This window comes from Erythrolamprus reginae, chromosome Z (assembly GCF_031021105.1).
Source record: "Erythrolamprus reginae isolate rEryReg1 chromosome Z, rEryReg1.hap1, whole genome shotgun sequence".
In the NCBI taxonomy this organism is placed as follows: domain Eukaryota; kingdom Metazoa; phylum Chordata; class Lepidosauria; order Squamata; family Dipsadidae; genus Erythrolamprus; species Erythrolamprus reginae.
Genome location: NC_091963.1, coordinates 5,663,033 through 5,677,149, shown reverse-complemented (window position 1 = coordinate 5,677,149; position 14,117 = coordinate 5,663,033). Strand labels below are relative to the sequence as shown.

At 41.8% G+C, this 14,117-nt stretch overlaps 1 protein-coding gene across 1 annotated transcript in view; it reads left to right on the top strand.

Annotated features, from left to right (window-relative positions):
• Positions 1 to 14,117, top strand: part of DLEC1 (DLEC1 cilia and flagella associated protein) — a 79,692-nt gene that overhangs the window by 44,929 nt on the left and 20,646 nt on the right. Inside the window, exons 21-27 of the mRNA XM_070729882.1 lie at positions 2,505 to 2,655; positions 3,525 to 3,635; positions 6,256 to 6,374; positions 6,490 to 6,675; positions 10,123 to 10,184; positions 10,368 to 10,519; positions 12,257 to 12,366. Of these exons, the coding sequence (XP_070585983.1) occupies positions 2,505 to 2,655; positions 3,525 to 3,635; positions 6,256 to 6,374; positions 6,490 to 6,675; positions 10,123 to 10,184; positions 10,368 to 10,519; positions 12,257 to 12,366 (891 nt within the window). The remainder of the gene's footprint in view (positions 1 to 2,504; positions 2,656 to 3,524; positions 3,636 to 6,255; positions 6,375 to 6,489; positions 6,676 to 10,122; positions 10,185 to 10,367; positions 10,520 to 12,256; positions 12,367 to 14,117) is intronic.

The window sequence follows — 14,117 nt, the reverse complement described above, 5'->3', positions numbered from 1 at the left end:
TTATAACAACAACAAAAAAACCTTATTAATATACAATAGAAAACAATAAAAGAGAAGGAAATTCCAGAAAACTAAACCAAAATTATTTATCTTATTCCCAGCTTGCTTTCCAGAATTTTTAACTTTGGGCATTTTGTTTGACATTCATTAGTGAGCCGCTGTGATGTGACTAGGCTTATAAAATTTATGTATGGTATGACTGTATGTATGACTGATCTCTTAAATTGGGGTTTTTAGAATTTTGTAATACAGTGTTCCCTCGATTTCCGCGGGGGATGCGTTCTGAGACCGCCCGCGAAAGTCGAATTTCCGCAAAGTAGAGATGCGGAAGTAAATACACCATTTTTGGCTATGGACAGTATCACAAGCCATCCTTTAACACTTTAAACCCATAAATTACCATTTCCCATTCCTTTAACAACCATTTACTCACCATTATTACCAGTACTCACTATTGAATAGTGATCCTGATATTTATAAACATAATTACTTATTAACAATAATTATTTTTTTTGTTATTTATTTGCAAAAATTATTAGTTTGGCGATGACATATGACATCATCACATGGAAAAAACCATGGTATAGGAAAAAAACCGCGAAGTATTTTTTAATTAATATTTTTTGAAAAACCGTGGTATAGGCTATCCGCGAAGTTCGAACCCGCGAAAATCGAGGGAACACTGTATTAGATTTGTTTACGTTGTCTTTTTACTGTTGTTAGCCACCCCGGGTCTGCGGAGAGCGGCGGCCTACAAATATAATTAATTAATTAATTAATTAATTAATTAATTAATTAATTAAGCAAGCAAGCAAGCAAGCAAGCAAGCAAAGAATATTCTCTCCACTGAATGAAATAAATGGTCAAGAGGCCAATCAGTTCACTTGACCTAGAAAGCCTCCTGCCAGTTTTTTATTTTATTTTATATTACTTTGTTTGTTTGCTTGTTTGTTTGTCAAGTACATATTTGTAATATATATATAGATATAAAATTGTTTATATACATAAGATGGGTACTGATAAGAGGGAATAAGTGAGCATAAGTGCCCAGTGTGCCTTCTGTCCCCTGTCCTAATGTTTCTTTATATTTTTTTTACTAGTATCATGTAAATAAATATTATTATATATTTACATACCTCCAATATGTACTTTACAAAACAAATAAAACAAATAAATAAATAAACAAACAAATAAACAAACATTAGGACAGGGAAGGATGAGATTTGCAATGAATGAATGAATGAGTGAGTGAATAAATGAATGAATAGGTTGAAGAGACAAGAAACAGGAAAGAGAATTGAAAAAGAAAGGAGGCAAGTCCATTGGTAAGCAGGATTTTGGAGAAATGTAAATAAAAGATGGGAGAAAAGACGCAGCAAAAGCAACAAAAGAATGAAAGGAGGATTTTATATTTTGGTAGTCCCTGATTTATGACCACAATTGAGCCCAAAATTTATGTTGTAAAGTGAAAATTTGATGTGAGTTTTTCCCCATTTTACAACGTTTCTTGCCATGGTCATTAAGTGAATCACTTCAGCTGATGTTAGTAGCCTGGTAGTTAAGTGAATCAGCTTCCCCATTGACTTTGCTTACCAGAAGGTTGCAAAAAGTGATCACATGATCCCCAGGGCACTGCAACCACTTGCCAAGCATCTGAATTTTGATCACATGATCATGGGATGCTGCCAAGGTTGTAACTGTAAAAAACACTCCTAAGTCACTATTTTCAGTGCCATTATAACTTTGAAAAGTCACTAGATAAACTATAAATATACCTACATGGCTCAGGGCCAGACTGTTTACAGGACCGTCTCTTGCCGCATTCCTCCCAGCGACCGATAAGAGCACCCAGAATTGGCCTCCTCCAGGTCCCGTTGACTAAGCAATGCAGGTTGGCGGGACCGCAGGGGAGGGCCTTCTCTGCTGCTGCCCCAGCTCTATGGAATCAACTCCCCCCCAATGTCCATACTGCTCCCACTCTGCTGGCTTTTTGTAAAGCCATGAAGACCAGGCTTTGCCGGCAGGCCTAAGAGCCATGAATTAATTACCATCATGGCCAAATCGTATGAATGGTATGTATGCTTGTTCTCGTGGCTGTTCTATCATGTTTTTTTTTTAAAGGAAAGTTTTATTGTTCTAGATTTTATTATTTTACTTCTTTTTTATTGATTTGTATTTATATTGTTTATTGTAAGCCACGCTGAGCCCTTCGGGATTGGGCGGCAGAGAAGCCGAATTAAATAAATAAATAAAGCTATTGTAAGTTGAGGACTACCCATATATTCAGCCTGGGCAGAATGTAACCCTTTCCAATAGCCTTCGGTTTGTCCTGGGTCACTCAACTTTGGCCACTTGAAGATGTGAGAATTCCAACTCCCAAAATTCCTTAGCCAGCCATGCAGAAGTTCACACATCTTAAAGTGGCCAGGATTGGTCCCGTTGCTTATCAACAGAGGCTTGTAAACCAGCATTGATGACGATTGAATACCCCACTCTCTTTCCAGCTACATCCCTGTGTCTGTGGAGGTTCAAGTGCCCCAGGTGTGTCTGCTGCCAAGTGACTTACACTTCGAACTCTCCATTGGGATTGCCGCTGAGGCAACAGCCCATCTCTTCAACCAGACAATGCTCCCCACACCCTTTAAATGGGGAGAGGTAAGCGGGTGGGTCTGCTTAACAGCTAATTCTCGCAACTGTCAAACTATTTACTAAGACTGTATTACTTAGAAACATAGAAACATAGAATATTGATAGCAGAAAAAGACCTCATGGTCCATCTAATCTGCCCTTATACTATTTCCTGTATTTTATCTTAGGGTGGATATATGTTTATCCCAGGCATGTTTAAATTCAGTTACTGTGGATTTACCAACCACGTCTGCTGGAAGTTTGTTCCAAGCATCTACTCCTCTTTCAGTAAAATAATATTTTCTCATGTTGCTTTTACTATTTTTCTCTCCCTTACCAGTATCTATCTCTTCCTACTTATTACTATAACCACATTGCTTGTATCTTTCAGGTTTTTTTATTTGTTTCCTAATATGAGCTGACAGCTTATTAGTAGCCATTACTGTCACTAAATGTTGTATCTTTTTATTCTTATGAATGTATTTTATTCTCCTTGTGTATACTGAGAGCATATATACCAAAGACTAATTCCTTGTGTGCACTATCACCCTAGGCCAATAAAGAATTCTATTCTATTCCATTCCATTCTCAATTATTATTCTCTCCTCTCCTCTATTTCTATTTCTATTCCATTCCATTCCGTTCCATTCTATTATTATTAATAATAATAATAATAATAATAATAATAATTTATTAGATTTGTATGCCGCCCCTCTCCATTCCAAAGAAGGAGTCTTCGGAGAGGGGCGGCATACAAATTTAATAGTTTATTACTATTAATTATTATTAATTATTCCATACCCATACCCATTTCCATTCCATGTTCTCTTCTATTGCAAAGAATCCCACCCTTGGCCTCCTGTTAAATGATTTGTGCGCTCTGATTGCCTCGACAGCTCCTTGGAGACCAGGCGTCTTTGTGTGCACTGAGCATCTCTCCAGAAAAGGGTGTTTTGGGCCCAAATGAGAAGAGGGAGTTACGTGTGGTGATGACGTATAATATGAAGGTTAGTTTGCTTGGAAATCCTTGCCTCTCAACATGCAGAGATGCATCATGGTTGCTGTTTCAACCTTTGTCATTCCTCCTTCACTCTGGTTTTAATTTAATTTAATTTATTTGACTTATATGCTACCTAATCCCATAGGACTCAGGGCAGCTTACAGCCATATGATACACAATAAAACACAATAATAAAAGAAGTCTAAATTAATACTAAAACATTAAAATAATAAAAAACAATAAAATCCCCTACAGCAATCCAATCAACCAAACATACATACCTATCCAATCAATAATATTCAGCCGTGACAGATGGCCGTATTCATGGCCCCCAGGCCTTCCGGCACAGCCAGGTCTTCACTGCCTTTCGGAAGACCAGTTTTAATGTGTTCCACCAATCTCTTTTCTAAACTTTACTTTGTTTTTTTTTTTAAATAAATGTTATTATTTTCCCATTAATTACATTTCTTAGTGCTTAATAAACAACTTTTCGCCTGTGTATTTAATTTGCTTAACAATACAGATTCCATTCTTACTCTCCACCCCTTTTTCCCAGCCATTAGTAAAATAAATTCTGTGTTTTATAATATTCTGTGTCTTCCTTCTGTTTGATTTTTAATGTAAGTCTACCCATTTCTCCACAATCCAATACCTTCCTAATTATCTCTTCATCTTGTGGAGTGTCTTCGTTTTCTCCAATATTGTGCGAAGACCTACCTTGCTCCACGCAATCTTCCACAATTCCTCTTCTTATTCACCGTCCCTTGTGGGCAGCTCCGTTCCAAAGACCACCCAACAGCAGTTTGCCTGGCTGGGTTTTCACAAAACTCTTCTGAGTTCTGCTGTTTTCCCGGCCAGTCTCACTGCAACACTTCTGGTTTCTTCATTCTTTTTGTATTTTATTGTTCTGTTTATAGATTGTCCTCAACTTGACCCCAGCATTTATGTGGCTAAGTGAGAAATCTGTTAAGTGAATTTTGCCCCATTTTACGATTTTCCTTTCCTTGTTTGTTAAGCGAATCACTACAGTTATGTTAGGAACATGGTTAAGTGAATCTGGTTTCCTCATTGACTTGGCTTGTAATAAGTTTGCAAAAGGGGATCACCAGACCCAGGGACACTGCAACGGTCACAAGTATGAATCAGTTGCCAAGCATCCGAATATAAATCATGTGACCAAGTGAATGTCACAATGGTCATAAGTGTGAAAATGGTCAAAGGTCACTTTTTTCAATACCATGGTAGCTTCGAACAGTCACTAAATAAAAAACTGCTTTAAGTCAAGGACTACCTGTACAAGCTTAAATATCAACATTAAAATTTTAGCAAAAATTAGCAGCAATACAAACCATTATACAATGGGATGGAGATGAGGTCTTTTTAACCCTCTAACCCGGGGGTAGGCAAAGTTGGCTCTTCTATGACATGTAGACTTCAACTCCCAGAATTCCTGAACTAGCATGATTGGCTCAGGAATTCTGGGAGTTGAAGTCCACAAGTCATAGAAGAGCCAACTTTGCCAATCCTTGATCTAACCCAGTGATGACAAACCTATGGCATGGGTGCCACAGCTGGCACACGGAGCCATATCTGCTAGCACATGAGCCATTGCCCTAGCTCAGGTCCAACGTGCATGTGTGTGCTGGCCAGCTGATTTTTGGCTTGCACGGAGGTGAAGGGAAGCCTTTGGAGCCTGGGGAGGGCAAAACACGAGCCTACTGGGCCCCCAGAAGTTGGAAAACAGGCCATTTCCAGCCTCCAGGGGGCCTCCAGGGGGTGGGGAAGCTGCTTTCGCCCTCGCAAGGCATTGAATTATTTATTTATTGTATTTATATGCTGCTCACTACAAACGGACTATGAGCGGCTATACGTTGGGGCACTCACACATGCACAATAGCGCATGCCATGCTTTTTTAGCACCCGAGGGAAAAAAGGTTCGCCATCACTGTCCTAACCACCACTATAGAACGTCCCTATCAGGACCCTTAGACAATAGGCAGAACCAGGTTTTCAGACCCTCCCAGAGGGTCAAGAGATTGAGGACAAATTTTACCTTGAAGGCCATGATGTTCCAGAAGTTAGAAGTTACAACTGCGAATCCCACCAGGCAGAATTCTTTGGCAGACAGAATCCGCAGCTTTCCGCTTTTGCTATCGCAAATGCTCAACCATCCCTTTGGGTTGAAACAGTTCCTCAGCTCAGTGTGGTGTTCTTAGAAAGTTAAAATGACAAAATCTTACCGTCCAGGGCCTTTGTTCGGGAGGGTGCCTCTCTCCCCAGGGAAAAAAAACCAAGTGAGTGGAAATGAGAAGCAGTAAACTTGGGAAGACGAAGGAGGTTGCCAAGGAGTGCCAAATATTACCAGCTCGCATTTTGAGAAATGGGCATTTTTTATTTGGCTGTCGCAATGTATTTTCAAAGGTAGAGAGATGAGTAGCTTGTGGGGCTTGTGGTTTGTGTAAAAACTGGTTGAGATTTTGTGACACGCACTTCACGAGGAAGGGCCAAGGGTTCTCTAGTTAAGCTGTTGAGGTAATTCAGCAGGCTTATCCTGATATCTCCATAGTGCCGGGTTGAATATTGTTTCTGCTGAAACCAAGTGCTGTTCTTCTTCTTCTTCTTCTTAGGATAAGCTGAAGGACCTTGTGTTGTGCTGTAGCATTGAAGATATGTCAGAACCGCTCTTTCTGTCTATTTCTGGTGAAGTAAAAGGGCTGTGCCTCTCTTACTTAATTCCAGTTGACAGGTAAAGAAAGGAGATATAGACATAAGGAAAAATGAGTAACGTAATTTATATGAATGATTTAACCATGCATAAAATCTATCCCATGTTGTATGCCTCTGTTCTTCTTATTCTGTAGTGATGAGGAACAAAACGTAACAGATGATTCAGATGATCTAAAACTCATCTTTGGTTCCGAGGTGGACTTGAAGAGTGTGATAAAGCGCCGGGTGATCATTACCAACCATTCTGAAACAGTGGCTGCCTTCACCATTGAAGTCGATTATTTCAGCACCCCTCAGCAGCCTTCCGAGGATCAAAAGGGGTATGTTTTGTTTCCTTCCATTTAACCTTGAACAGGGGGGCAAAACTCAGTTAACTCTTGCTTGGTGGAATTCTCACGGGCCCAAATATTTCCATGCCTAAGCATCTTCCAGGGAAGGGGATTCCAGCTGGATTTCTTCAAGGGTCGGATCAACATTGTAGTTCTACTCCACGAGCCAGACGGAATGAGAGGAGAGAGAGGATGGGCTCCTGCAGCACCCTGCTGGCCAAAATCTGGCACAGTGGAGTGCGGGTCCCACGCACTGCCCCTGTGCCCTGTTTTAGCCAGCAGAGGCACTATGGGCCAGTCCTTTGCTATTTCCAGGCTGGCCCTGCAGGCCAGATTTAAGTGCTCCGCAGGCCGCGAGTTTGACACTCCCGTCAGAGGGTATCCAGAGATAAGAATGGGACAACTCGCCACAAGAGAATTTAACAACTCAACTTAATTATTTTAAATAAATAAATATTTTAATTTTTGCCATTTACATTTCATTCTGTCCTTCCTCTTGCGTCCTTTCTTTAGTGATCCTGTTCCACCATTTCTTGGATATTAGTGTAACAATTGTCCTGTGGTAGGTTGTCCCACAGTGTGTTGGCTGTCAGGAATTGTCATAGGCCCTGCAGAGATGGGCTTTGAAAAAGTTGACTGTCCTTTCTCTCTCTCACTCTCTAATGAATTCTTCCCCAGGCAAGATGGAATCTCAAATAAATGCCCCATTCAGCTAATCCCACCCATGTTTCCACTGCGAGGTCCATTTTCTTCCTTCTTAATAAAGTTTCTAGCTGGCTCCGTGGGCTGTTCACAGATGGAAAACAGAATATTGAAAGAAAGATGTATTACTCGGTTTTTAGACTTAGAATAACTTTATTATCACTTAGAATATTCATCAATCAGCATACATTAAAATGAAATTACATTGCACACAGCTCTCAAAGGGTCTCAACCTCTAATATAAACATAAACATAAATATAATCATTAGATTATAATGACATCATTATGACTGTAACTTGTTGCTTGTATCCTAAGATTTTTATTAATATTGATTGTTTCTTCATTGCTTATTTGACCCCTATGACAATCATTGTGTTGTACCACATGATTCTTAACAAATGTATCTTTTTCTTTTATGTACGCTGAGAGCATATGCACCAAGACAAATTCCTTGTGTGTCCAATCACACTTGGCCAATAAAAATTCTATTCTATTCTAGATAGACAGATAGATAGATAGACAGACAGATAGACAGACAGATCGACACAAAATTATGTATGTACCTACATGGATTATATGACACACAGAAACAACACAGTCTTGTTCAGATCTAACCAAGGCATCTAGTTCTGATTGTGTACATGTACATGGTGAGAGAAACAAATCTTGCCAAGTTTTCCAGATGGATGACACAGGGAACAAAGCTTTTACAGAATCTGGTAGCCCTGCTAGAAATATTTTGAAACCCCTTCCCGGAGGGGAGCAACAAAAACAGAGACCGTGAAGTGGGTGTGTGAGGTCTCTAACAATTCTCTGAGCTCTAAGCACATTAGCGCTTGTAAGCAGCATCCTGAATGACAGGAAGTGAGCTTCCTATAATTTTCTTGGTTGTCCTCACCACTCTCTGTATGGACTTTCTATCTGAGACTCTGCTGCCTCCAAGCAATGATTTACTGTATTTTTCAGTGTATAAGACACATCGGTGTATAAGATGCAACTAGATTTTAGAGGGGGAAACCAAGGAAAAATGTATTCTGAACCAAATGTAGTAGCATTATATTGTTTAATAAAATATCAGTGTAGCAGAATACTTTTTACAACCGTATACTTTTTAAAACCATGTACACTTTTTACAAACTTTAAACTTGAGAGCTTCAAGACTTGTGGACTTAAACTCCCAGAATTCCTCCACCAGTCAGAAATGGGAATTGAAGTCCACAAGCCTTAAAGTTGCCAGATTTGAAGACTCTTGCACTCCTAACTCCTAACTCAAACAAATAAACAAAACAAACAAGGACAATTCATTTTGTTAGTTGTTCCTTTAGTCACAGAAATGGCTAGTGATAGAATCATTTACAGTTACAGTTCCTTGCTGAGGTTGCCTTAATATTACTATTATACCATGAGGTTTTCAAAGACCCCTCTTTTGACTACTCCGATTTTCACAAATGGAGTGCATGGAAATATATGATGGTGACGATAAACCTGAAATACTCCTTAAATGGAGTGTTTCTAGAGCAAGGATCTCCAACCGTGGCAACTTTTAAGGGTTGTGGACTACAGCTCCCAGAGTTCCTCAGCCACCGTTGCTGGCTGAAGAACTCTGGGAGTTGAAGTCCACAAATCTTAAAGTTGCTAAGGTTGGAGAACCCTGTTTTAGAGCACTAAAGGTTCAGCTAAACTCCCGTTTTCTGAGAGAGAGAGAAGGTTTAAGAAGCTGCAAAATTTACCAGGAAGTTATAAACTGGGAACACATATTATTATTATTATTATTATTATTATTATTATTATTATTATTATTATTTATTAGATTTGTATGCCCCCCCCCCTTATCTATTCTTATCTATTTGCCTCTTTACGTTCCCACGATGATTCACTTTTTCGTTTGGGCCACTCGGGTGAGAAAACCGTCTGGCTTCGGACTGGAAGTGCTTGGAACGGTGCAGGCTTTGCACTTTTCTCTATGGCAGTGTGAAGTTCGCTTGTTTTCTTCTCTGGCAGATCCTGGGATACAGGCTCGTTCAGGCTCCTGAGTGCCGTTGCTGCAGCCATAGAAAGGCAGCTGCAGGGGACAGGTTTATTTCCCCCCCTTTGCTGCCTTTCCATGGCAGGAGCGGTGGTGGCGGCGCTTGGGAACGAGCCCGCCCTCCAGGACTTGCCAGACTTCCTCTTCAGCTGCCTTTCCCTGGCGGTAGTGGCAAGTCCTGGTGGATGGCTCGTTCAGGCTTTAGAGTGCCGCCACTGCCGCAGCCATGCAAAGGCAAGCTCCTGCTCATCCCTGGGGCCAAGCTGCCGGCTTCCTGCTGGGCGCTGCCAGGCGGCCTCGGCAAGATTCGGTCTATAAGACACACCCAATTTTAAAGCATCATATACACTGAAAAATATGGTACATCTCTCATCTATCCTTGTCTGTCTGTCCATCCATTATCACCTATGTCCGTCCGTCCGTCCGTCCGTCCATCCATCCATCCATCATCTTCTATTGAACCAGTGTTTATAGTGTTTACTTAAGGGAAATGGCTTCCTGCTGTGCTTGGTGATGATGGGGATTGTAGTGCCACTACCTTGAAAAGGACATTGTGTCTCTTAGTTAACAAATCAGTATTGCCAGGAGAAGGAAGCAGCTGTTGACACATCTGGAGTGTTTTTAAGTGCATTTTTGAAGCATGCATCCTGCCTAGATATAACCAAGGCATTTTTATGAGTTCTCAGCGGCTCTAATTTCCTCTATTCAGGGACATGATTGTGGAGAAAACCAAACGGGTGACAAGACAACTTGCGAAGAGGAAGGAATCAGGTAAGAAGAAGAAAAAAATGTTGTGTTTTTGTAGACAGGAAGTTTGTGAGGTTGAACAGTTGCTTTGATGGGAAAATACAGCTGGACAACAGACTTTGGTCAGTCCCTTTCAGACAACATGAAGTCCGTCAGCTGCAATGTTAGAGAAAGGGCAATGCTCTTCAGGTTTTTCTCCTTTTACAGCCTTCCGAGCAGCCATGTTGTCCCAAGGGAAAGGAGTGGCTTTCCACGTGTATCCGACGGAGGGGATCCTGAAAGCTTTCCAGGAACTTATCGTAGAAATCACAGCCTACAACAATATGTGGGGACATTATAAGGATGTTCTCATCTGTAAGGTAGGCGGCCTGTCTGAGCCAGCGGAGGGAACGTTGACTTGACGTTGGTGGCAAACCCACAACCAGAGGTGGGCTGCTAAGGTGGAACGGTGACGTGCTCCCACCCCCGTGGCTCTGAGTGCTAGCAGAGTCTAGCGCAATTCTGCTACTGCACCTGTCTGCGTGCAATTTCGTCAGCTGCCCAGGTCCAGTAGCAGAATTGCACTGGACTCTGCTAGCACTCAAAGCCATGGGGGCGAGCACACATCACTATTCTACCTTAGCAGCCCACCTCTGCCCACAACACGCCATGCCACAATTATTATTATTATTATTATTATTATTATTATTGTTGTTGTTGTTGTTATTATTAATTAGATTTGTATGCCGCCCATCTCCGCAGACTTGGGGCGTCTCACAACAATGATAAAAACAATATATATTGACAAATCTAATAATTAAAATCTAAGATAACAATTGTACATTTAAAAATCTAAAAGCAAGGAACCCCAATATAAAAAACATACATACAGTCATATCATGCACTAGAACTACATAGGCAGGGGGAAATGTCTCAGTTCCCCCACGCTTGACGACAGAGGTGGTTTTTAAGGAGTTTACGAAAGGCAAGGAGGGTAGGGGCAGTTCTAATCTCCGGGGGGAGTTGGTTCCAGACGGCTGGGGCTGCCACAGAGAAGGCTCTTCCCAATGGGCCCCGCCAAACGACATTGTTTTGTTGACGGGACCCGGAGAAGGCCCACTCTGTGGGACCTAACCGGTCGCTGGGATTCGTGCGGTAAGAACTATTCTCCAAAGCACGCCCTTCTTTAGCTTCCAAATCAGTCTGCTACGTTAAAGGGGAATAGAGCTGGAAGAGACCTTGGATGCCTTCTAGTCCAACCCCCTGCTCAAGCAGAAAACCCTACACCGTTTCTGACAAGTGGATGTCCAGTCTCTTCTTAAATGCCTCCAGTGATGAAGCAATCAGAGCCGAGGTGGTGCAGCAGGTAGAGTGCAGCACTGCAAGCCATTAAAGTTGACTGCTAGATCTGCAGGTCAGTGGTTCAAATCTCATCACCGGCTCAAAGTTGACTCAGCCTTCCATCCTTCCGAGGTGGGTAAAACGAGGACCAGGATTGTGGGGGCAATAGGCTGGCTCTGTTACAAAGTGCTATTGCTAACATGTAAGCTGCCCTGAGTCTAAGGAGAAGGGCGGCATTAAAAAATATATCGTATAAATAAATAAATCATAACTTCTGAAAGCAAGCTGTTTCACTGATGAATTGTCCTCCCTGTTAGGAAGTTTCTCCTTAATTCCAGGTTGCTTCTCTCCTTGATGAGTTCCCATCTGTTGTTCCTTGTCTGGCCTTCTGGTGCTTTGGAGAACAGATAGACCCTCTTCTTCCTCTCTGTGGTAGCCCCTCAAATATGGGAAGACAGCTATCATGTCACCCCTGGTCCTTCGTTTCCTCTAGACTTGCCATACCCAAATTCCTGCAGCCATTCTTCATACATTTTAATCTCCAAGCCTTTAATCGTCAGTTGCTCTTCTCTTTTTTCCAAAGTCTCAATATCTTTTTCATAATGTGGTGACCAAAACTGGATGCAGTATTCCATATTTGGACCTACTAAGGCTTTGTAATGTGGAACTTTGTAATACTGCTTTAAACACAACCTTTAAAAAATTTGTAGCTCAAGGTTGAAATGAGTTGGGTATCAAAATTACTCCTTTTTTTTTGTTTTTGTTTTTTTGTGCAGATGGGTGAATTGGAGCCGAGGTTGATCCCCATAGAAATGACTGTGAAAGGCTGCCCCATCTTCCTGCAGATGACTGGACCAAACCATCCCATAGCAATACCCACCATCAGGTAGATACCCGAAACGGTTAGCAAGGCTATTGGGAACTCCCAATTGCAAGGCAGTAGGGATTCCAGAGAAACGTAGCTAGGCCAGGATGAACTTGTGACACTATTATCATCAATATAACACAGCAAATGAGATCACTATGCTGGATTTCGTATTTCATCACCAATCAGGCGCTTCCCAAGCACCTACGACTGCGTGATGCAGCACCGAATTATGCCTGCCGATCCCAGTAAAGTGGCCTTTTGCAGTTGACAGATGGAGATTTTGTCAATTCCGATGGTTTTCAAATGTCCGCTGAGATCTTTTGGCACTGCGCCCAGCGTGCCAAGGACCACTGGGACCACTTTCGCTGGCTTATGCCAGAGTCGTTGCAGCTCAATTTTCAGATCTTCATATTTCGTAAATTTCTCTAGCTGCTTCTCTTCAATTCTGCTGTCTCCTGGGATTGTGATGTCAATGATCTATGCTTTCTTTTTCTCCACAATTATGATGTCTGGTGTATTATGTTTCAAAATTCGGTCAGTCGGAAGTCGGAAGTCCCACAGTAGTTTTGTTTGCCCATTTTCCACCATTTTTTCAGGCTTGTGATCCCACCAGTTCTTTGCCACTGGTAGATGGTAGTTCTGGCACAAGTTCCAGTGGATCATCTGTGCGACAGCATTGTGTCTATGCTTATAGTCAGTCTGTGCGATATTTTTGCAGCAGCTGAGTACGAGTGTTTCGTCTGTTTCTTTACAGAGTCTGCACTTTGAATCATCTGTTGATTTTTCAATCCTGATTATTATTATTAATAATAATAATAATAATAATAATAATAATAATAATAATGGTTAAAATAGTTAGCATTCCCTTAATAATTAATAAGTTTGCCCAGGTTCGCCTGGTGCACCAGTTGCGGCCCTATCTGGACCGGGACTCATTGCTCACAGTCACTCATGCCCTCATCACCTCGAGGTTCAACTACTGTAATGCTCTCTACATGGGGCTACCTTTGAAAAGTGTTCGGAAACTTCAGATCGTGTAAAATGCAGCTGCGAGAGCAGTCATGGGCCTACCTAGGTATGCCCATGTTTCACCATCACTCCGCAGTCTGCATTGGCTGCCGATCAATTTCCGGTCACAATTCAAAGTGTTGGTTATGACCTTTAAAGCCCTTCACGGCATCGGACCAGAATATCTCCGAGACCGCCTCCTGCCGCACGAATCCCAGCGACCGATTAGGTCCCACAGAGTTGGCCTTCTCCGGGTCCCGTCAACTAAACAATGTCGGTTGGCGGGCCCCAGGGGAAGAGCCTTCTCTGTGGCGGCACCGGCCCTCTGGAACCAACTCCCCCCGGAGATTAGAACTGCCCCTACTCTTCCTGCCTTCCGTAAACTCCTTAAAACCTACCTTTGCCGTCAGGCATGGGGGAACTGAAACATCTCCCCCTGGGCACGTTTAATTTATGCATGGTATGTCTGTGTGTGTGTCTGTTAGCATATGGGGTTTTTAAATATTTAAATATTTTAAATTTGTCTGATTGCTTATGATTTGTTTCTACATGTTGTGAGCCGTCCCGAGTCTTCGGAGAGGGGCGGCATACAAATCTAAGTAATAAATAAATAAATAAATAAATAAAGTTAGGTAGTCCTCAACTTACAGTCATTCTTTTAGTGACCTTTTCAATGTTGCAGTGGCGCTAAATAAAGTGGCTCGCGATCAGTCCTCACACTAATGACCATTGCAACATTCCTGTGGTCACAAGTGTCCAGG